Raw genomic sequence first — 22186 nt, 5'->3', positions numbered from 1 at the left:
CCCCCGCGGGGGGGGGGGGGGGAAACTAGTACTGGCAGCCGTGCTATCCTAACTTATAACATCAGCAATTTTCCTGCACACAAGGGAGGGCGTTCCCATTATTGATTTTTGGCGTAGGGTAGATGAGCGGAGAGGCTAAGGGCATGCATCTATTTTGTCGAAACGCTGTTTACCGGCTAGGCACCACAGCCGGGTTACATCAGACGCTGTGAACCGGAGAAATGCTCCAGACTTATGTTCATTTAGTGTTTTACCCAGTATCTGGCGTCCCTCTAAGAGTTCGGTCACCTTTGGGGTGTTCTAGGGTCTCCCTTTCACCTCGTGCTCTTTTTGGAAGACCTCCAAATGGAGTCTGCTGAGATCTGTACATTTCAACCTGCTGAAGCCAGGGGAGACGTTTAGAAATTCGACTTGGGCTGAACGTGCCTCCTGAAGGTTCATCTTTCGTGGCAGAACGCTCTAGCTGCAACCCGATCTACCTATCCGGCAACAGCGAAAGACACTCGCACGATGCGGCGTGTCCTCAACCCCAAGCCTCCGTGAGTGCACTTTATTATTCCCCCCATGAATACCGTCTAAGCAAAGTGGTACAGCGATTATGGATTCTACAGTGTTGCTGTGTGGCTTGCTCTTAGGGAGGGGGATGCTGCTTGCAACCGGGGGCCTGATGCCAGCGCAGTGTGCCTCGTTAGAGCTCCATTGATGCCCCTCCTGACAGTTGACGCTGGGTCTTCTATTTTATTCAAGCCTTTCAAAAGCCCCTTGAAGGGCCATCTTCCAGGCAAGCTCTGACGTTTTGCATGTTCCCCATCCTAATCTGTGGAGAAAGACTCTTCACAGGAACAGCATGTGAATTCCCAGAAATTTGCCGTAAATGGATACCCCTCCTAACGAAGGGCATGCCTCATCAGGCACATCGTTGCGCTTCGAAGAAAAGGGCGTATGCTGGCTTGCAGGATGCAGCGAGGAGTCCCTTCGAAAGACGCTGGGGATCCGCATGAAACGTTCTGCATGTTTCCTAACCAACACCAAGCAATTCAAAAGTCCTCCGCCTCTTTCTGCTCCCTCCTCCCCTGATGTTCCCGCCGGAAAGCCCCTCATTCTTTATGAACCCAAGGAACCAGGCGAACATAAGGTAGAAGTAGACCCCATGCTTACGAGGTATGCCAGCTGGTCTCACAGACGGTCGTCTCTGAGGCGCTCCTGGCACTGCCGTAACAACTAGTTGCAGTCGAAGTATACAATGCGATTGGTTTTCCACATGTATAACGCATTATGTGAGGCGCTTGAGTAGTTTCTCCCGTAAACGACGTACTGCAACTGTGGGCTGCTGTTCACCATATGCCGGACTCAGGTGGCTACGCGAGCATCAGAGGGAGGGTGTGCGCTTTGTATTTGAATGCCTAATGGGTCTCAAGGATTTCGACGGCTACGGCTGCATTCTTGCAGATGATATGGGTTTGGGAAAGACTTTGCAGAGTATCACAATCCTCTGGACTCTCCTAGAGCAGGGAATTGACGTAGTTCCAGGCAAGTCGGCAGGTGCATGATGTAGGTACATCAATGTGTGCTCAATATATTCCTGGATGCAGCGGAGTGCCTGCACGAAAAGGACTATGCGACGAGCTGAGTTGTAGGAAGTGCGATCTGTTCATTGCCACCTTAGATGGACGACGAGTGCATCTGCTGCGTTATTTGCCACAGCTGCAAGGAGAGCAGTGGTGGTTTGTCCCGCCTCTCTGGTCAACAATTGGGCCGCGGAACTGCAAAAGTGGCTGCAGGGACGTTGCCCGTGTACTGCTGTAGCGGACAGCTGCAAGGACAAAGTCGTTTCGAAATTTGAAGGCTTTAAATATGATCGCCAGGTACGTGAATTCTGCAGTCGCACGCACATCATCGTACTCAGTATGCCAATCGCCGGTAAAAGCTACACTATTTTAGTTGAACCTTCAGTTTCACGTTCCGACAGCGTCCAACTCGAGGTCTAGGTTGTGAGCTGCCAATGCACCACACGATGCAGCCAAACTCTCAAGAGATAGTTTGGTTCTTTCCTAGTGCCCGCGAGCCCCGTCGGTATACTTCTTCGGTGCTACTAACGTGGCTTATATGGCGTTACTGAATCTCAGAATGCCATGGTTGAGGCCGAGTGCGGAAGCTGCGTTGCGTGTTTACATGCAGTCTCGCGTGCTCATTGCAAGCTACGAAACATTCAGAGCCCATGCACATCGTGTTGCGTCCGTTCCGATTGATCTTATCATTTGCGACGAAGCTCACCGGCTGAAAAACGACAAAACGAAGACATCCGTCGCTATTAGTCAGCTTCCTGCCAAACGCCGGCTCCTCCTTAGTGGCACTCCTATACAAAATGACTTAGACGAATTTTTCTCCCTAGTGTCCCTCTGCAACCCCAATGTTCTCGGTAAGAGCTCTGGAATTGCTCAGAACCCTGCGAAGCAACATTTCTAGCTTGTAGATTCCCAGTTAAGACTGAAGATAAAATCTCCCCTGGCTGCATGCAAGAAGCAGCGGAAAATAAACGAACATTGTGTGTTGCGGGGGGTTGGGGGGTTGGGTGGGGGGATGCGTTTATCTAGGAGATGCACATACATTTCGTAGACGGTACGCATCCCCTATTCTTGTTGGAAGAGAGCCTGGAGCGACGGATGCCGAACAGGAACTGGCTGCTGAAAGATTAACGGAACTCTCCTCTATTACGAACCTTTTCATTCTTCGACGAACCAATGCTCTTCTTGCAAAAGTACTGCCCCCCAAGGTTATCATCGTGAGTTGGTCTCCCAATAATGTGTTACGCATGAATATGGACGCGTAGCGCGACGAAAAGGCATGTAAGCTTCCTGAAGTACAGATGCATGGGTGCTGGCGTGTGTGTGGGTCCACTCAACAGAATTTGTTTTGCAACCTCACGCCGCTGCAAGTCGCCTTTTATCAAGAATTTCTTAGGTCTAAATGGTAGGTTCCGCTGGATATCGGCAGCTCTACAAGCTGCAACTCTAGCAATTCATGGCAAGAAATCATGAACTACATTCTGCAGTTTGCGGTGCTGCGACACGGCTTAGGCTGCGCTCCATTCTGATTCATCCCTTTTTCAACATTGATTTGTTGGAGAATAGTGTAGCTCTCTAATGGTGTTTGTGACCTGATACTTAGCTGCAGAAAGCTGTTGGACACGGATGGCAGCGGTGGTTCTTCTGGTGTTACTGGGAAGGTCCTGTCATCAATACAGGGGCTCATGAAGCTTTGTAATCATCCAACACTTATTAAAAACCAGTCGCTCCTTCTTACGGTGGGTGAATGAAACAGATCCAGCGCTGCATTGCGGTGCTCGTAGCGGACGTGTTGCTGAAACTTTTCATTTGAATAATGTTCTCTGGCGTTTCATGCTTGTGCACCGACCCGAACGTGACCGGCGCGCAGTTCAGTTCTCTGGAATAAATTCATCATCAGCCTCCATATTCCAGAGGTGATGAGATTAACTTCGGTAGCCGGTATGCATATGACTTCCTTGACAACTGTTCTTGCACTGCTGTTTTGCCGTCCCTTCAAGGGATTCGAGAAATGCGCGAGACTTTTTGAAGATCTAGACATAGAAGGCACAAAGGCCCGCGTCCGCTCAATCCGGCCTGATATGTCCGGGAAGATGCTGCTGCTTGCAAGGCGAGTTACTCCATTTGCCACTTCTCCATCCGCATTGCAGCAGCATCAACTCTCGGGTGTATATAAGAAGCGCCGACCACATCCCATGCATGCTGTTGCCGGTGGTGTGCAGACCCATAACCAAGAACACCTTACCAGTCTAAAGTTCTTGTGTGTGTCTGTGTTCTTCGCTCCCATCAATACGGTATGGTGCAAGTATGCATGGCCACCGTTTCTCGGTTGTTGGGATTGGTGAGCTGGACGATATGTAGTTCTGCGCGGTTTGTTTCCATCAGATTATTGCATGCCATCCGCGTGAACACAAGTGACAAGGTTGTACTCATCAGCAACTACACGCAGACCCTTGATTTGTTTGAGCGGCTTTGCAAGGATTCTGGTTATCCTTGCGTTCGCCTGGATGGCACGACATCTATCAAGAAGCGCCACGATCTTATTACCGTAAGCCACATATGTGGTGCTGTCTGCTGTGTAACGCCTCCGCTCTGTATTTTATATGACTTTCGGAACACTTTCTTCATTTGCACGTGGACCGTATGTACGCAGAAATTCAACGAACCCAGTGGCTCGGCCGCAACCAGCTTCGCGTTCCTACTTAGCAGCAAGGCTGGAGGGTGTGGTGTGAATCTAGTGGGTGCAAATCGCCTTGTTCTCTTCGACCCAGACTGGAACCCGGCAAATGACAAACAGGTGCGGATGCACTATCCGGGTAAACGGCAATCCACTTAACCCTCCCACGCTCGCCCCTTGCTAGCTTGTTACACTTGCGTGGATACACAGAGTGAACACCAGCCATCAGATACCCTACATGGTTGTGTTACAAGGCTTTGGCTCGCGTTTGGAGAGATGGCCAGAAGAAGACGTGCTATATATACCGACTGTTTAGCACGGGGACCATTGAGGAGAAAATATACCAGGTCAGCTGAATTAGTGAGCGCAGCCTCCCTTGGATGGAGGAATAGTACTCAACGTTTGCAACTTGCGGCGGAAATCGCATCTGCTGTGCCGTTTGGATTGTTGTCACCTTTTCAGAGGCAAATATGCAAGGACGGTCTTAGTGCCATGCTTGTCAGCGAAGGGGAAAACCAAATAAAGGATTCGTAAGCAATCGGGCGAATCGCATGAATGTCACAGCCGTTCCTTCAGCAACTCCATTTCGCAGGCAACTGATCAGCGTTGTCATTCCACTGGCGTGCAGGCTTTCGACAGACATAGTAAAAGACTTATTTCAGCTCCGTGCAACGCGATCTGACACGCACGACATGCTCCACTGCCAGCGTTGCAAACGTGAGGTTGCACTTAGCACACCCATTCGCTGCCACTGCTGTTCCGTTGAAGGCACACCGCAAGCGTACGCGGCTGAGGCATTGGCCTGTCCGCTGGAGAAGTAGAAGGTAATCCTCAAGGGTAGTGCAAGCAACATGAGCCTGTTGCTATTTGCACAGGCCGGTTTTCTTTAGAAATTTGCAAGTTTCTGAAGGCCTTGTGGAGTGCCATCTGCAGAAACTGAGGACGGCAAACTTCTGGGAATGGTCCCACAGCTACCAGATGGGTTTGAAGAAGACGGTAAGAGAGACCTGCAGAATGTTTTATCCACGAGTGCCTTGTTCCGGTAGGCAGTTGGAAAGAACACATTTATGTTGGTCTGAGTGCATGCTAGCTCCACTCGAAGGAAGTAAATGCAATGCATCCCGTAAAGCTGTCGAATTTCTGGGAATGCTTGGCGATTTGACCTGTCTACTGGATATCGCTACAGAAGGCATTTGATTTACTTCTGTTTAGCGGAGCCCGGAAGAAATGTACTGTTGGAAAAGGTTTAATCGATCCTATAGACGAGTGAAACTGCACCTTTGCGGTTCCTCTGTGCAGATCTTCTCACCTGGGCACATCACTCGGATTTGAAAACAGTCCCAGACGCAATGCTGCTCAAGGCAATTGAAGCAGACCAGGAGAATGCTCCAGAACAGACGTTGCTTGGACGGGGGGTTTTAGCGGACGATAACGGTACCGACGATCTGAAGGGGGCAGCTGAACATTTTCAGCCAGTTTCATTCGCAATGTCTTGCAGAGTTGAATTTAACAAAGAGAGAGAAGAACACTTGCGTCTCAGCACGGTGGGGGTCTGGCATTGCACCAACACTGCTGAACAGCAAATTTATGTTGTTTAAACATGTAACTCGGTTGCTGCGTATCGCAGCGCACCCAGGGTTGTATCGCATAGCCCCAATAGCATTTCAAGGTTCATCACAGCATAATAATCTGCAGAAGCCTGCATTAGATGGCTGCGGCTTTCTCAGGCAAATGCTGCTGAAGTGTCCTTGCTGAAGAAGCAAAAGAACGAACCTGGGTCCAGCGCAGTTGGGTCTGAGCAAATTTCAGCAGTATCTGCCCACCTAAAGTGTGCCTCAGGCCTACCGACGTCTGATTGTTCTGCGAATGATCTAGTGGCGAAGCCTATCGACTATAACGTTCCAGAACTTACGTCGGATGGGAGGCAGACTGTCACTAGTGAAGCATTGACAACCGCTGCAGCAAGCCCTGCAGGGCAGCCCTTCCGTCATGATGGAGGCGTGTCAGGACTTTCTAGCTCTGGCGAAGGCACTACGACGAGCGAAGATGACACACATACTGAGGATTCAGATGCAGTTATGGAAGAGGCAAGCGACAGTGGTTCTGATTAAGAATGTTTCTGTGTAATTCTGCACGTACCTGCGTCTAGCTTTTTTTGAACACCGACAGCAACGTCTCCCGTCAGTCTAGAGTGTGGAGATGGCTTTGCATCGGCATTGTGTGGAGGGGCCGTAATGCAGTTTGTGCAACAGTGACCTCTTCAGGGTGCCTGGTTTACGAGCCATGAGCCCTTACAGAGTAGGCCACAGAACACCAGCAAAAATCATACTAACAAAAGGCAAATACTAAAATTGTTCGCATGTTGGTGGATGTGCCAGCTAAGTGCAGGCGCTCTTCCGCCCCTGCATGGGTAATTCTTAAATAGGTGAGGAAGCGTGGTATGCAACACACATTTGTGGTGAACAGATGAAGCCGTTGCGCAGGTCGTGGGTGTCACGAAACATGCGGCTCTGAAGTGCTGCGTAACGGTCGGCAATCAGTTTTAGCTTATGTCAGCTGCCTTGTTTGACAAACCGTTGGCGTGCAGCTGGCAGCGTAGGAACAGCTGGTAGTAGATTCACTAGAGACGTGACAACGCAGCAGCACAAGACCCGATCAGAAGTGCATGCTTACCTGCTTCGATTTATGCATCCTTACGAATAGCTTTTCTAAGGGAAGCGTCTATGTCTATTGTCTATGTAATGACATGCCAACTCCCCGCCATCCTCTCAAAAAAGACTATTCAAGACTGGCAAAATGTAACGCACTGTGTCTAGCGTGGTAGCCTAGTGGTGAATTACGCTACAGATCATGAATATCGAATGCTCCAGGTGCGCGTCAGCTGTACCTTTGTGCACTTCTCGTAACACTAAAGAGTCAGTTCTGCCACTACACGATGACCGGAAGAGTAGGGTGGTGGCATCAAACTGGCTAGCGTAGTGTGGCATAATCACCAAAATGTTCACTTGGTTGCCTTTCCCTCTGCCGGCGTAGAATACAGGTCGTTAAGTTGCATCCAGGCAGGGTTTCCTCATTGGGCTGTACGTATTGCAGACATACTGGAAGCTTGGTGTGCCTCGCCATGGCTGTGCACGCTGCTTGAAGCACAGAGCTGTTTAGAAGTACAATATAGTTGGGGAGGCTGAGAGATATTTCGCCAGGGTCCGTGTGCAGATGCTATTGATGCTTAGCCTGGAGAGGCTCGGGAGCAAACGTGTCTCTAGGATATCCAAGACAATGAAGCCTGTAAGCAGAAGCTTAGTTGGCGAGCATCACAGGCTTTGTTCACCGTATATTGTGTGGCTGGATTGGATATTAAGGCAGTGCAAATATCCAGAACAACCCTTGGATCAACGGAGAAGACTCGCATCAGAATCATTAACTGTAGCACAATCTGTGGACGACACCCACCGCAACAGCTAGCGTTTTTCCTGGCAGCATGCGTGGTTACACGAGCTGCCGACGCCCGTTGGCATCATATTCCCAGATTTTTCCAGACCTTGTATTTATTCTGCGCGAAATCAGACTTCTCAACATCGCCGCCTAACTGGGTAATTGTGTAGCCGGAAGCAGCTGGCAAGTACCGGTACTGAACTGATCCCCAGAAACTAGAGGGCCTAGATCTCCACAAAAAGCCTTATTGGCATTCAAGTGCACTGCAAATAAATACGCAGCTTGTGCCGCTTTTGCGTCACTATCAGCCTATCAGTGTACAGGGTCCTGGACCCCGGTAAGTAAAGAGTGGCTTCCTAGCCAAATAAGGCTAGGCGTTCCTCCAGAGATAGTTGAGCTAAAAGATATTAAAAATCGCAGTATCAACTTCAGCGCACAACTACCGCCAATTGCAGACCAGAACTGTGCGGTGAATCTGTTCATTTGGAAAGCGTTCTATGGAATAGCTCGAATGCAAAGGATTTCATGAATAGGTCCCGAATCGCATTCCTCTGGCTGGGGCGACACTTCATACATATTTGCATTAAGGCGAACTGATGAGCTTTCTTAACATAAGCACCCCATCCATCACTTGCTGCTCCATCTCCATTCTCATGTTCGGGTGGCAGCAGAATGGAAAACAAGCCAACGCCACGCAGAGACAGAAACTAGCACAACTTCCGTACACGGCCCTACAAGACACCTCTCAATGCAGGCATGCCAAGGTTTCAACCAAGGTTTACCATTTGCACACATGTCGAGAGAATCCACGATGCAACGGCAATGCAGTTCGGGACTAGGAAGCGTAGCCCTTGACAGATGACACAGAGTTTTAGATAAATGGCGCCTGTAACGATAGAGATAGGGCAATGCCAATAACAGCAGCGAGCATAAAAGATAGCAAAACCCCTGTAATAAACAAGATAAGCGGTCCAAACAGGACTGCGAATGTAAGCAAAAGAAATGCCGCTAATAAGTTGGCGAAGACTTTGCGCAAGATAGACAAGATAGACGTGTTCTTGACCGATTGTCTTGGACCACTCACACTCTGACTGGAGTGCTCTGCCGTTTTTCGTAGAACAGACAGCAGGAGAGTTGCGGTCCAAATAGTCAAGAAATGACGACCTAGGCCATCTGCTGCTGCACGGTGACCCACGAAGATCCAACCAACAAGCAGGCTCAAAATCATTAGTTTCTGAACCCAAAAACTCTTGTCAGGAGGCTTGAGCTGAGTCTCTGGCACGTGTCCAACGACGTAAGTTTCCGAGACTATCACGGACCGTGAAGCAGCTTCAGGAGGTCTTTGTAAGCTTGCATGATCCTTCCCTGGGGTTTCTCGCCGTTGTCTGTTCTTAATGCTCGAAGAGAACGAGCGAGTGCCGTCAGAATAGGGAGATGCAGAAGATCGAAGTATACGTATAGGAACATCCGCAGCTCCTACCGTGGAGTAAGTCTCCCAGAGGTTCCTCATGGAGTAATCTTCCACTTCCTGGCTTCCCCCGAGTAGTGGAGCAGACTCCGTGAACGTCAGCTCTGTGTTTGCCGCATTGCCGTGAACCGTGAGATTAGCTGCTGTGACGACATACAACCATGCAAAGAAATAGACTCCCTCACAGAACTTCGAGCACATTTTTGTCGAAGGCCGCTCCACGACGTAGAAGACAGAACTGCACGGGTGAAGCGGTTGAGATTTGGGATCCCACAGTACTCGTCCGCTCCCTATGTTTCGAGGAAAACGCAAATATTAATAGTCCGGAAAATGTAAAGTTTTAAGCTATTAGGATTTATGATAAGAGTTCACCATATCGTTATCAGTCTAAACGCGTTGGTTGACCAACCAAGCTTCGACACGCTCGATCGATCACTCATCTGGTCGCAATGACACAACTCAGGATTTCCACTCCATCATATGGGAGTCGCCACCATTTTGTTATTCTACTTAACTGGAATCTTGCTTTGATACGACTCACATGCGTAAGTATCACTTCGCCTCAAGGATCCTATTCCCTAGCCCGGGTAGGAGTGTCTTGAAGCACAGGTAGGTAGACGTGCAGTTGTTGCAAGCATCTTCGCTGCCGTGTTGCTGAATTTCATGTGTATGCATCACATTTCGTACTATTACCGTGTACAGAAGCTACAATCCTCCTCCATTGTTTGGAAGCAGATGATTGTGGGGAGTATTTGCTATCTATACAAACCGTTACTAACCGTGCATCCCACCTTAGCTGGGCCTTCTCTTCCGGCAGAGTAAAATGGCCACTCAGAATCTGGTTGGTATATGCTTACTTGTGTGCAAGCCAACAGCAGTGTACACTGGTACAAATTTTATCGGTTCAGCGACACTCGAGAGCTGCAGCCGATTCCAATTAATTGCCACACCAATTCCTTAGGAGCAGGTGATTTCCCTTCCCACCTTCAGGCGTACTTGGGCAGCTGTGCCGGTTCGGGCCGACACAGCAACCCATGTGAGTCCATGTGCCTGGAGCGGGAACTGCGACGGGTTGCCATAAAGTCTTGCTGTCAGAAACGGTGCAAAATAACTCTCCATGCATGCACAGCTTAGCCAATTAGGTTCACTTATTTGTTAAACAGTTCTCTACAGGTGCTTTCTGGCTGGGTTGCCTTGCAGCACCTGCAGAGTGCAGCCTCTTCCCAGCAACGCAAATGCTCACGAAGGCTGTGAACCGGACCGGAGCTAAGCTGGTTTCTGAGGGCGTTTAACCGGTATATTTGGGCTCTACTCATTCATTGTGTCTCCTATATAAGGCCCTCTCGCGACCTTGAGTGGGCAACCTGCATGGCTAGTTCATTCGGCAGGTATGTTGTTACACACTTCGGGCGAGACACTAAAATGTTGTTGCCTACGTACTTTCTAAAGTCCATAGTACAATATAAACAACAAAATCGAATTGGAAATCCTTAGCGTACATACAGAAGCAGACAATAACAGAATAACCGTAGGGTTTACTACAGCTCCGCCCAAAGCACGTGCTCTAAGGTCATGCGACGACCTGAAAGGGCAGATAGATCTTAATAGGCATAATTTAGTAGTCGGGGAAAACTTGGAGTTGTATGCGTTCTAACTGCCCTTCCCCGAGGATCTTTTTTTCTGAGGATCACTGCCTGTAGACAGTGATTTAGCAGCCTTTAGCCCTTAGTCAATATGTTCGTCCTACGTAAAAGTTGTGGATGGCACAGCTCGCTACACACGAGCATTGGAGATGGGAGTGTCCCAACGATTCGGTGTCTGCCAGAGCTAGTCTGGAGGGATGCATAATTGGGGAACCAGGTAAGGAAAAATCCAAGTACTGGACTTCTCACCTTTTCGGTCTATGGTCGAAGAGATGGCGGTTTTGAATACCGAGAATAAAGGATTTTTATATGCTAGCAAATGATGGGTTCCAGTGAATAGACCTCATTCTTCACATCCTACGTATTTAGGAGGGGATCCTATTAGTTTTGAAGTAGAATGCTTGTCCGTGAATTGACTGATACCAGGTCCAATTAAATCGGTTTCCGTACCACGTAATAAATAAGCTATAGATTCAACTTAAACCTACTGATTCAGCCAATTCAAGTCAAATGCTGAAATTTGTTGAGTTCATTTCAGTAGAACGCCCTGTCTGCAGGAAAAAGAGCAGTGCGACGTCTGCATTCAACGAACAACAAGACAGTACGCCGCTAGGCTGCTGATGCGGACCACTGGATCCTATAACTGCTGTGCCTTAGCCACAGTTCGCTCAACTACGAATCTCTGTGGAAATTCAGTGTTGCATGGACTATGCACACTGTGAATATTGATGGAGAAAACCTTCCTTTGGTACAGCTGTTCTCCCTTCTACGCAAGACGGCAGCGCACACAAAGAAAGTCACTTCGCGCCCACCGTTTCATACAACAGACAATGCAAATATGACTGAGTATGCCTTTTTTTATTTACAACAATAGTCCAACTAGAAAAGTAAGTCAAGAAGCCCTACGCTTCTTATTTGGGTGACCGGGAGGAAGATTTGCCAGATTCGCATGGCGCCGTTGCGCAGTGGTGCTAGGACCCGTCAGCTGGTAGTGGTTGAGCGCTCCGATTGTGTCACTTGGAACTTCTTAGCGAGCTCACTGCCTTCAATTAACTTTTTATGTTCACCTTTGCTGAAACATGCAAATTTCAGAGCTCCAGTATCGTATTGTCATTTGATTCTCCTAATGCCTCCAAACTCGTCATTGAATTCGACTCCGTCCAGGCTTACGCGCTGACCAGGAACTCATCTTTACTCTGATCGGCCTCATTTTAAAAGATTTTGTTGTCTATGAAAGAAATCACTAGCTTGTGCGCGACAGTTGAAATAAGAGGTTGTGGGGGCATTGCTTTTCGTCAAGCCGGCGGCTGCTAGTGGAGGCGGGCGTTTAGGGAGCTCTTGGACGCTACCATAACAGCATGCAAATGGTTTTTGCTTTTTCACTGATTAAAGGCTACAGTGTGCTGTACTGCCCATTAGTCTGGAGGACCTGGATGTGGGCTGCGTCAACTCAGTATACGCACTATACGCAGGAAGCCTGAAAACAGCTGTCTTCCCGTTGAACGAAGCTCCTACAAGGTGAGCACCTGAGGAGAAGGGCGCTGTGTGGAATTGTCATGAGCAATATGCAGGATGTAGACGCGGACGCTCGCCTGCTTGAGGATGGCAGAGCAGCTTCCGAAGCCCTTCAACCTGACAGCAGGTCTCCGTGGAAGGAGGCAGCCCAAAGGAGGAAGTGCATCCGAAATGCTCAGTATTTGTTGTTATTTAACTTGGCAGCGGGTCTCGTTCTTGGTCTGGTCGTAGCATCCTTCTGTATAAAGTGCGTTCCTCCCTCAGAGTGAATCCTCCGTCTGCACCTGGTCACTACGCTTTTCATAGGGAAGAACATAAGAACGGAAGCCGGAATGTTCACTGCTCCGTTCACTGATGCAATGAACCGGTAAACTTGTGTAGGGTGTTCACGTATTTACAGACCCGGCCTGGGATACCCCTGGATGCCGCACCGGCTTCAGCGTGTTTCCCTTCTACTCTTTGCTTGGGAGTTCCACCTCTTTTTCGTCGCCCCGCCCATCTGCTTGCTGTGGAGGCTTAGCTCTGCGGCCAGGGCAAAACAATGTGAGCGCGTCCAACACTTCCCTACTAGTTGCCGCGAATTGGTGTTCTAGAGTTTTCTAGGGGCATTACTGCCTCAGCTGTTTAATATATTGCGGGTTGCAGGTACAGCTAACGGCCGCGAGTCGGTATGCATCCTTCTTCTCGCAGTTTGTGAATTTGGCTGCGGGATCTGTGCGTCGGCAATGAGCGCATTCAGCATCTATACAGGAAGGGTCCTTGTTCCAAGGGTAGCGTCCAATGGCTTCATCACACAAATGTCCTTCGGGATGGGAGCGTGCCTACTCTTCACCCTAATTGGAAACGCGAAGTTCCGCATTGCAAAGAGTATCAAGAGCCGAGCACTCCGGTAGGCCGTGTAAGAAACCGCTGAGCTATCGCCTGTCGCCTCTTCCCTGGCGGCAGTGCCCCTCCCAACAATAACACCCCACCACTAATAATTTGTTGGCTGCTCGCGGCAGGCACCTGAATATATAGGTGTAACTGCCTATATGTCAGGTTCGAGGCAGAGCTTTCAGTAGCAGGAGCAATCTTAAATATGACGCTGGCCCTCTCTGCTGCATTAGCATTCGCACAGTCTGGCCTCCCAGGGAAGAAGTTGTCGGTGAGCAAACCGGAGTATACAAACAGTTATGGCAACAATGCAGTGGAATTTAAGGCCACCGAACGCGGACTATGTGGCTGCCCTCTTTACGAGCACACGATCTGGCGCAAGCGGGTTAGCGTTGTTCTGTTTTGTTTGGCTGTTCTGGCCCGCGCAGGTGATTGGGGCGGCTGAGTACCCAGTCATGTTCCTTGGTGCTTTGCTGTTGGTAAAGTCGCTCACCCACTTGACAAAAGAACTCTTGTACCAGAGGAAGGCAGCGTCGAGAGAGACCATGGGGCACTCAGACTAAGCCTTTGCACAGGTGTGAAATTTTCATATTCCAAGGTCCCAGCAAGACATAAAGCCAACAAGGGCGAGGCGCCACCAAATGATGGGATTTGTCGCCCACCGCGCTGCCCAAATTCGGCCAAACTAACGCGACTGAAGGTTTAGCTTCGCGTCATCCCCGTTCACTGGTCACATTCACTCTTGCACGTAAACTTGCAACTGCTAAGTCAGTTACACTCACTTGCACCGCCTATGGTCCAGAAACATGCGGTGCTCTAGCATGGCATGAGGAAACAAGACACACCCAAGTACGCCTTGTCTGCCGCCGCCCTAAACCGAGCACCATACCAACTAAAACCCGTCCAGCAAGTTGTGCCGGGCCATTGGCACACTACATTGGGATGCCTCATGCCTCCTTTGCGTAATAAGCTACACTGTTTAAATTCTTTCACCCCGTCAACGATCTCTGGGAAGTACCCTCGCCTTCGACAGTGGGGCCTCTAGAAAAATTCAACGCCAGCATCGGGGATGGAGGGCTCTCAATGGTGCTCTTTGCAGCTTGGTAGCACACGTTTGGTTTTCTACTTTACATGCTAATCAAAAGCATGAACCTCTGAATAATCGAGTTCCCCAGGCTCTCGCTCTTCGCACACTGGCACGGCTTCACCCTTAGTTGGTGTAGATTGCACGCCTGCATCCCTGTTGGATATGTGCGGCCACATTTCCGTTTCAGTTGTAGTCCTCCGTCTGCGGAGTCGCTGACGCTTAATCCTCCTCTGCTCTCTGTTTTGTTCATCCCATATGAACCGCTTGTCTTCTCGAGGAATTCTGCAAGTTCCACACACAATGTTCGCTCCAGTGTCGAACCACGAAATTACGGGGAGAAACTAGAGCTAGAATGCCCTGGGTGTCACTCTATGAGGCACATGCTCATGAAGTAATCCGGTGAATGTCTCCCGTGCCCCTTAGCCTTACCTATCCTGCAGCAAGCGCAAGAAAACACCACCTGGCGTGCGACGCCTTCCGTCGTTTGTCAGCATCCCACCACTGGCTTCAAGTTTCTGAGGCATGAAAAACAGAGGAAATACAAAACATGCGCGATTAGAGAGTCGCACCTGCGTGCTATCTGCACTATTTGCCGTCGTTCATGTGTCAGGATGCTTTCACAAGAATTTGCAGTTCGCCGTTTACCAAGGTTTCTTCGAGCAGTTCTGCACACTCCGAGACTCCCCTGCGGTGGATTGCACGTTCCATAAGTGCAACATTCTTTTCTTTTAAGAGAGTGCACAGCCGAACGAGGCAGTCAACTTCCGATTCATCTCGAAGTAGCTGGCGGACGCCATCCAGAATTTCCGCACGAATCTCTGCCTCCTCAGCTCCATCTAACTCTGTGTTACGGTAGGCTTCACAAAAGGAACTCCCCGATATGAACAACTTGCTGCCGAGTTGCTGACCCACAGTTCGTCCGGCACTCTGAAGTGGATCCCTACAAGGACTCTCCTGAGGTGCTGGTTCACTGCTTTTCAGCACCTTCTGGATTCCATCTTCATTACTCGGGGTTTTCACACTGCATCCCCATAAAGACGCCTCCCATGCTGCTTCATCGTCAGCATATGTACGCTTCACGCCCCGCTGATTCCCCTTATAGCCATCGTTGGAATTTGCGTCCCTCACCGCAACGTTGAGTGCTCTTTTCGTACGAATTGGAGGCCGCCTTGCCACTGATGCACCAGTCTGGCACCCGCGCTGATGCATTCCCGCGAAGGCTCGCCTCACCGGCTGAACTCTTTGAGCAGCCGCCAAACACGCCCCCTGCCCACACTAGGCTGCAAACGGCCAATCTGTCTAGTGCTGATTCTCCAGTGAAAGGTTGCAGTATCTTCTTCACCTGCATCCATATGCTTGGTTACCCTCTTTCCCTGCAATGGCATCAGAAAGAGGTTCAACGCCGAATTGACGAGTGGTGGAAAAGTGGGAGCAATACCTATCGGCGGGCACTTTAGTTCGCGTGGCACTCGGAGAAAAAGCCAAAAGAAACTACAGATGAACAAGCATGAAAGAGCAGCCTTAGAGGGTTAGCCTTCCATCAAGTGGCGTCGTCAAACATTATCAAGGCACCTTCGGCTGTGCTGGGGGCCAGGATATGCTGCTGCAGATAGCTGGGCAAGTCACTTGGTAAGTGTGTTGAGTTCTCTTATCTAGAAGTTTCTGGATATAATAGGTGGTTTTTCTTTTTATGTGTTCTCATCGAAGTCTTAGGCATAGTCATGTGACTCCTTCATCAGAGCCCTGGCTTCATGCAGTGGATGTGGAATGCGCTGGATGCATGCACCATATGAGCGTGGATTGTTGGGATTATTTTGAGACAGAAGCTTTCCTACATATCATTTGTAGTAGCAGCTTTGCTGCTGATATGACATGTCAGAAATAGCCGGAAAGCTTTCCGTTCCGCCTGTTGCTTCGTCGCAACATCGACGTAGGCTGGTGTTTGTATGAGTATATGCATGCATCTGTTTGTGCTTGACTTGGCTTCCTGGATCCAGAAAGTTCTTTAGTACAGCGTTAATATATGCATATACGGGGTATGCGGATGCACGCCTAGGGAAATTTTCTTTCGTGCAACGGGGTCCGGAACACGTTCGAGCACTGCTGTTTCGGACTAGCACGTACGCTGTAGCCTAGATACAAGATGGAAACTGGGGGTCAAGTAGGGACTTAACCAGCAACAGGTTAATTGTGTACGTTTGCGGGTGCGTGTGCGTGGTCTCCCCACATCATACTTCGTGCAACGGAATCCCTTGATCTTATCCAAAGACTACACGAGACGTAGTAGGGTCGGATAACTTCTGGTAGGAGTTCCCAAAGCTACATAGTATAGGAAGTTCCCGTAAGCTTTCCAGAAGTGGTCACATGAACACTCACCCGGATCTAGTAGACAAGTTGTACGCAAGCAAAAATCCTGAACAGCTTTGTACGGTGCTTCTAGATACAGCGGAGAAAGCTTGCTTGTGCTTGTATACGGTTCTGCACTGCACCCTGAAACGCACCAAGGTGCGCTGCAACTCATTGTAAGCTCCCTCCTCTCCCACATACCCAGGGGCTTTAGCCGCTGTGCTGAGTACGCTTGGAGACTGCCAAGGTATGTCAGGTGCATTCCAAGGACTCCCAATTTTTCCATTTTGTCTAGTTCATCTTGCAGTAATCTCGGAAAAGATCGAGGGTCCAATTTGCAATTTGCAAGATCACGTTCGTCACGGGACGCAGATGTAAACTACAAGTTCCATCACGATATACCCCAAAGTGGATAGCAAATGAATACATACTGCATAGAAGCAGGCAACTTCAGGCAAGGTAATTGATCAATAATAACAGGCAAGCTAGTGACAGCAGAACCCTCAAGTCTTTGAACGCCTGCAAACTGGAGACGATACCGCTTTGCTTTGATGAACTATTGTCGTATGTTTTCTGCTTCAATTGGAGCTCTCGACCCTCCTATAAGAAGTTCTAGGACTCACGCAAACGTAGAACCCTGCAGATCAACCCCACATACAAGCATACCTACGCCCTGTTTGAAGCACGATCTCACATTGTAGAGAATTGATAAACGCGTACTTGGTGCGCAGGGGGCAGCCACTACACGACTAGAAAGGCCCGTAGCAACTTGAGGCTCAGCATGTTACACTGTGAGTGACCAACGGCAGTTGGTCGGCGAAGTCTCCCCAACAGGAACGACACAAGACGAACCTGACAAAGAAATAAAGGCTTCCCTCATTGCAGATAAAAGCTCACGCGTTACACCGTTCTGCCACAGTGTCAACAATCCTATGCACCGACGCCAACCTGTGACCGGGGGAGAAAATGAAAGGGTCTCCAACAGCCTGCTGGCACGTCAGTGTACCTGTACTCGCAACAATCAGACTTGACTTACTCGAGAAGAAAATCCAGGCTTTGTATCTAGTTGCTTCGGTGGAGGCGTGTTTCAAGACGCGCGGGTAATCCTACTAACCTATGGCTCCACCTACGGTACTCGATTCTTAGAACATTTAGCACTATTAATTCACTTTCTTAGTTTCTAATGTGACAGTCATTCTCGTTATGGTCACTGAGCTACTAGAGATCACACCAGAGCCACACTGTATTGCCTGTGCACAACACTCACCCTGGTACGGTTGGGCTGGGCCCGGCAGTGTTCACAGGGAGGAATCGAGAAACTTCACGACATCACCTTCACACTACAGTGAAGATAATATTCATGTAGTCTATCAACCTTTCCTTGGTTAATAGAGCTTGGCAATGTCGTTTTAGCTCAGTGTGGAAACACTCATCTAAACTGGGTGCTTGCTCCAAAGGACAGGCAGGCACTCGTTAGTTCGAGAGCTGCTTCCTTGAAACATGCTCATCCTCGCTTGCCTTTAAGGATACAATTTCCATTTTAACTGGTGTGAGCAGAAGGTCTTCTCAGTGGTGCATGATCCGGCAGCCATATACTAGGCGGTTCTTGTTCTAGACATAGACGGCCCGAGCAAAAACTGAAAAGTACAATCACCAGGAATTACCTTATGGCACCCATGTTGCCCAGATGAGTTGGGGGAGTGGAGAATGAATCTAGTACTCCGAGCAGCTGACCGCTGTGGAAATCTTTGGCCATTTGTCTCAAGGAGTCCCACTTGCAACACCATTGGTTACACCTTAGCAGGATCCATTAGACGAAGTCCCAAAAATACGTGTGACGATACTTTTGTTGGCCGCCGAACGAGAGTAAAGAGGGAAGTTGCTGCTGTCGAAAGAGCTCAAACACGTACTACTACCGCCACAGGAAGCGTCGGAATCCTCTCTGCAGAACTTCGACCGTCATGGGAAAGCAGCATTGGCACATTTAGGAAGGGGCAACATGACAAAAGAACTGGCTTCTATACTTGCTACTTACGCTACAAATGCTTACCAAAGTGCAGCTACTTTGGCAATCCCGCACTACAACATGGAGTGGCAGGTTTCGGCTGTGTCTGCAATATAGAGACCGGCAAAAGCGCCCAAACCTCTGGAGGAATGCTCGTCGTGGACTCTCAACTTCAACTGAGACGAGGGGCTCTCGATTCCGTAACAGCACTGCAGCCGCCGTTCGGGGTGGATACGGAGCACTTCTTTTCACCCGCTTTCACAATACAAGGAGAGGGGAGACGGGTTACTCCATTGGCGATTTTCCACTCAGAAAAAGCGCATACATCCCCTGAAACAGTAAGCATGAGCGCAAATGATTATATGCAGGATACATTAGCCAGGTCTAGTGACTCCCAAACACAGCGCCGTTGCGGTGCAAACCCCATACCAGCCTTGACAATCGCTGCGGCAGCTGTTTTTGCCTTTCCGATCAAGTGGGGCGGGAAAGGAAATGCATCTCACCAGTACGGAAAAGAAGACGACATGGATGCAGTTCAAACAGGCGACGGGTCCACTACCCATTGCAAAACGATTGAATACGGCCCTGAGAGCACGGTTTGTACTTACCAGCGCGTTCATCCCTGGCGACCAGCCCAACACGCACTCACGTTGATAGGTAGAGGGCTTCAAGCGTTGCAACAGTACATTATTGTCCTTACGGAGCAACTTGGAGGCGGGCATGGCGGCTTATTGGGAGCCCCTATGCGCGTCAAAGACGCCTCACGGCTTCTATGGCAAGTTTTTCAGGACCCTCTGGAAATTATGGGCTCCGCCGTTAATCAGGCTCTTGGAGTGGTCATACTGCATAAAGACAAAGTTTGCAATAATACCTGTCCAGAAGCAATCAACAAAATACAGCCTGTACAGGGCGACCACTCATCTGAGAAACGGCAAGTCGGTGAAAAACACGCGGATGCGAATTCCAATACTTTTTCGGGCGAATGGGCTTTGGATACCAGTTGTACTCGTTTCCGCCCAGACACTTGGGTTGGGGACTTACCAGAAGATGTAGAGTGCTCACCTGGGGTCCAGCATCACTCAGCGCAACCGAAGATGCTTGACAGTAGCGCACCTTCCAGTGAAAGTGGAAGCTGCGTTGGCGTTAACCACCTTCTGTCTATGCTGATGGCATCGTATAGGGCACTATTGCTATTCATCCGAACCTTCGGATCTGTTCTGCTAAGGCTAATTCATGTTGTGCCTTTAGGGCTCACTGCAGCCACCGCAGGATTTTGGCTGCTTGGGTTGCCCTACCTCTCAGTTTGCTTGAGGACGATAGGCTTGGGGAGCAATTGGGTACTGCATTGGGAAGCTATCGCCCAGCGCGAATTGGAAGAAGTAATGTTCATGGCAGTCACAGCAGCAGCATCCGCTGCAGGGCCAACCTACGTCAAATTCCTGCAGGTGCTGCACATGCTGTTGCTTCATTGGCGCTAGGAAGTTTTCAGACCGACATGATTTAGATGCATGTGCGACTTCGTTTGCAGTGCTTTTCCTTTAGAAAAAAATGCAGTATTTCTGTGTGTCGTTTGCAGTGGATTGCTACTCGGCCGGACTTATTTCATGAATCCCTCTGCTCGCGCTGTGCAAGGTAAGGATATTACCAGCAAAGTTGTTGAGCACTGAGTTGCGCACGGAGGTCTACATAAATGCGGATATCCATGGATTTGGCGTGCTCTTCTTTTGCGTATTGTAGACTGCAGACATCAGTTCGTCCCTTCTCCTATCCACGAGCCGCTCTGCTTCTCCGGGAACAATTTGGCAGTGATGTTACACGTCACTTGCTGCTTGATCCGACGTACGTTGTTACCCCTTACCCACGATTGCCCTCAGTATGCTAATCGCCGGATCTGCACTGCTTTTCGAAGCTTCTGAGTGTATGTCTTCGATTTGCGCTAAATCCTTAAAAGCAAAATGAACGCCTGGGTTTACGTTCTGCCCTTAGACCAATCGGATGCGGCTGCATTGCCCAGGTATACCGCGCATACCTTTTGTTGTCAAACGAAGCAAGTGAAGAGTCAAAACGCACATTTCTCGACCATGCCTATGTTTTAGGCGGCAGTAGTTCAAAATGTGCAGCTGCAGAAATAGGCGGCGGCAACAAGCTGCCACCAGTCGCCGTTGCAGTGAAGGTAATGAGACCTGGAGTACGGGAGGCGATGGAATTTGGTGGGGCAAGCCTTCCTGCTAACATTGAGCAGCGCGACTGCCTTCTGCGAGAGGCCATGCCTAGCCATCAGACACCTGAGTTATCGGTACCTCCATTGTTCGTGTGCCTACATTGCAGACCTCCGCGTGATGCTTCTCGTCGCCTCGGTTCTTCAGCTTCTGCCTGCCTTCGGGTTTGTTGCTTTGAAAAAGAGGTGAGAGGGCAGAAAATCGCTGGTTGGACTGCGGGTTTTGCTGGTTTCTATGATGATGTCGTGCTGGTGAAACGAAGGTTACAATATTGACTTATACTGTGGGACAGGGCTCATGCAGAAACAAAACGTTACTAATGTTATATTAATTTGTTACACTTCGATGCATAGCCACTTTCTGCTTGGCACGCCTGGGTACAGGTAGAGAAGATGCGGTTGGAGTTAGTTCAATGAATCATTCATATGCCTCAAGCGAATAACGCAGAGGCAGCAAACTCCAACCGCTGAATGATTCATTGAACTAAGCTGTTTCGCCACCTCGTATCATACCTGATCATTTGCACCTCTGTGCCTATTTGTGCTATCAATTGCTAATGGCTTGCGCTCCTCTCTCAGCGTGGAAGAGTTTGCAGTTTCAATGCGTCGGCAACTGGATTTTGGATTGGAAGAGAAACATCTCAAACTCTTTCGCTCAAATTTTGGGCTATCGACAGATCCCATTCCGAGTGACATCCTACCCCTGCGTAATAGGTGCAGGCGGCATAGCGAGCCCGAGCAAAGTGATTTTCTGACGGCAGGGCCGAAGGCAGAGCGTCACCCCACCAGTATATTCGGCTCTTTGTCGCGGAAGATACTTGGGATGCGTCGGCAGGTTACATTTCCGTACCCATTTGAGGCTTTAAGCAGCAGCGAAGTTATTGTCATGACCCTTGAATCCGGCTTCACTCTCAACCAGCTGTTTAAAACGAGAGCTGAACTGCAAAAGCAAGATGATTCGTCACGCATTCAGCGGAGTATTCGCAGAGATCGAGGCCCATCGATGACTAAACTGGAGCCGGGTGGCACTTCAGGGGTTCTAGCCAGCCCCGCTGCGCAAAAGATAATAGAGGTGTAGTCTTGTAATCGATATGAAGCTATTTGGGGGTTTTCAGTATAAATATTTTGGTTCACAATGTTGGCCTGCTTGTGTGTTGGTATCCTCTCCTGCTTACGGAAAATTTCAGCGTTTCACCAGCGTTGGGATGATCTGCCTCCATTCGTTTCTTAAAATGGTGTTCCTGGACAACTTTTTCCACGGCGACATGCACAGCGGCAACCTACTATGCCGATTTGCACACCAAAATAAAGAGGTATGTTGGTGCCTTTGCCCTTTTTGTGTGCACCTGGTTCTGGA

At 49.4% G+C, this 22186-nt stretch overlaps 4 protein-coding genes across 4 annotated transcripts; 3 read left to right on the top strand and 1 right to left on the bottom strand.

Moving 5' to 3' along the window:
* Positions 1-874: 874 nt before the first annotated feature.
* EMWEY_00007610 (DNA repair protein rad54, putative) lies at positions 875-6353 on the top strand (the record flags this gene model as incomplete). The annotated part of the gene is made up of 14 exons (XM_013478499.1): positions 875-1161; positions 1355-1534; positions 1667-1865; positions 2179-2419; positions 2649-2782; positions 2906-2970; positions 3169-3304; positions 3566-3648; positions 3951-4113; positions 4219-4362; positions 4705-4772; positions 5153-5238; positions 5542-5786; positions 5970-6353. 14 exons carry the CDS (start codon positions 875-877, stop codon positions 6351-6353), a joined length of 2415 nt encoding a protein of 804 aa, XP_013333953.1.
* Positions 6354-12341: 5988 nt separating this feature from the next.
* On the top strand, positions 12342-13736 carry EMWEY_00007600 (hypothetical protein, conserved; the record flags this gene model as incomplete). Its single annotated transcript, XM_013478498.1, has 5 exons — positions 12342-12547; positions 12701-12843; positions 12946-13189; positions 13339-13444; positions 13602-13736. 5 exons carry the CDS (start codon positions 12342-12344, stop codon positions 13734-13736), a joined length of 834 nt encoding a protein of 277 aa, XP_013333952.1.
* Positions 13737-13989: 253 nt separating this feature from the next.
* On the bottom strand, positions 13990-15469 carry EMWEY_00007590 (hypothetical protein, conserved; the record flags this gene model as incomplete). Its single annotated transcript, XM_013478497.1, has 3 exons — positions 13990-14044; positions 14690-14775; positions 14906-15469. 3 exons carry the CDS (start codon positions 15467-15469, stop codon positions 13990-13992), a joined length of 705 nt encoding a protein of 234 aa, XP_013333951.1.
* A 3291-nt stretch (positions 15470-18760) lies between these two features.
* Positions 18761-21907, top strand: EMWEY_00007580 (hypothetical protein, conserved; the record flags this gene model as incomplete). Its single annotated transcript, XM_013478496.1, has 5 exons — positions 18761-20056; positions 20188-20243; positions 20598-20821; positions 20940-21015; positions 21409-21907. The coding sequence occupies 5 exons, from the start codon at positions 18761-18763 to the stop codon at positions 21905-21907; spliced, it is 2151 nt and encodes a 716-aa protein (XP_013333950.1).
* Between the last annotated feature and the right edge of the window lie 279 nt (positions 21908-22186).

Source organism: Eimeria maxima, genomic scaffold, assembly GCF_000499605.1.
Source record: "Eimeria maxima Weybridge genomic scaffold, Emw_scaff46, whole genome shotgun sequence".
NCBI classification, from domain to species: Eukaryota; Apicomplexa; class Conoidasida; order Eucoccidiorida; family Eimeriidae; genus Eimeria; species Eimeria maxima.
The sequence above is the reverse complement of the archived record's forward strand: the minus strand, read 5'-3'. Positions and strand labels throughout refer to the sequence as shown.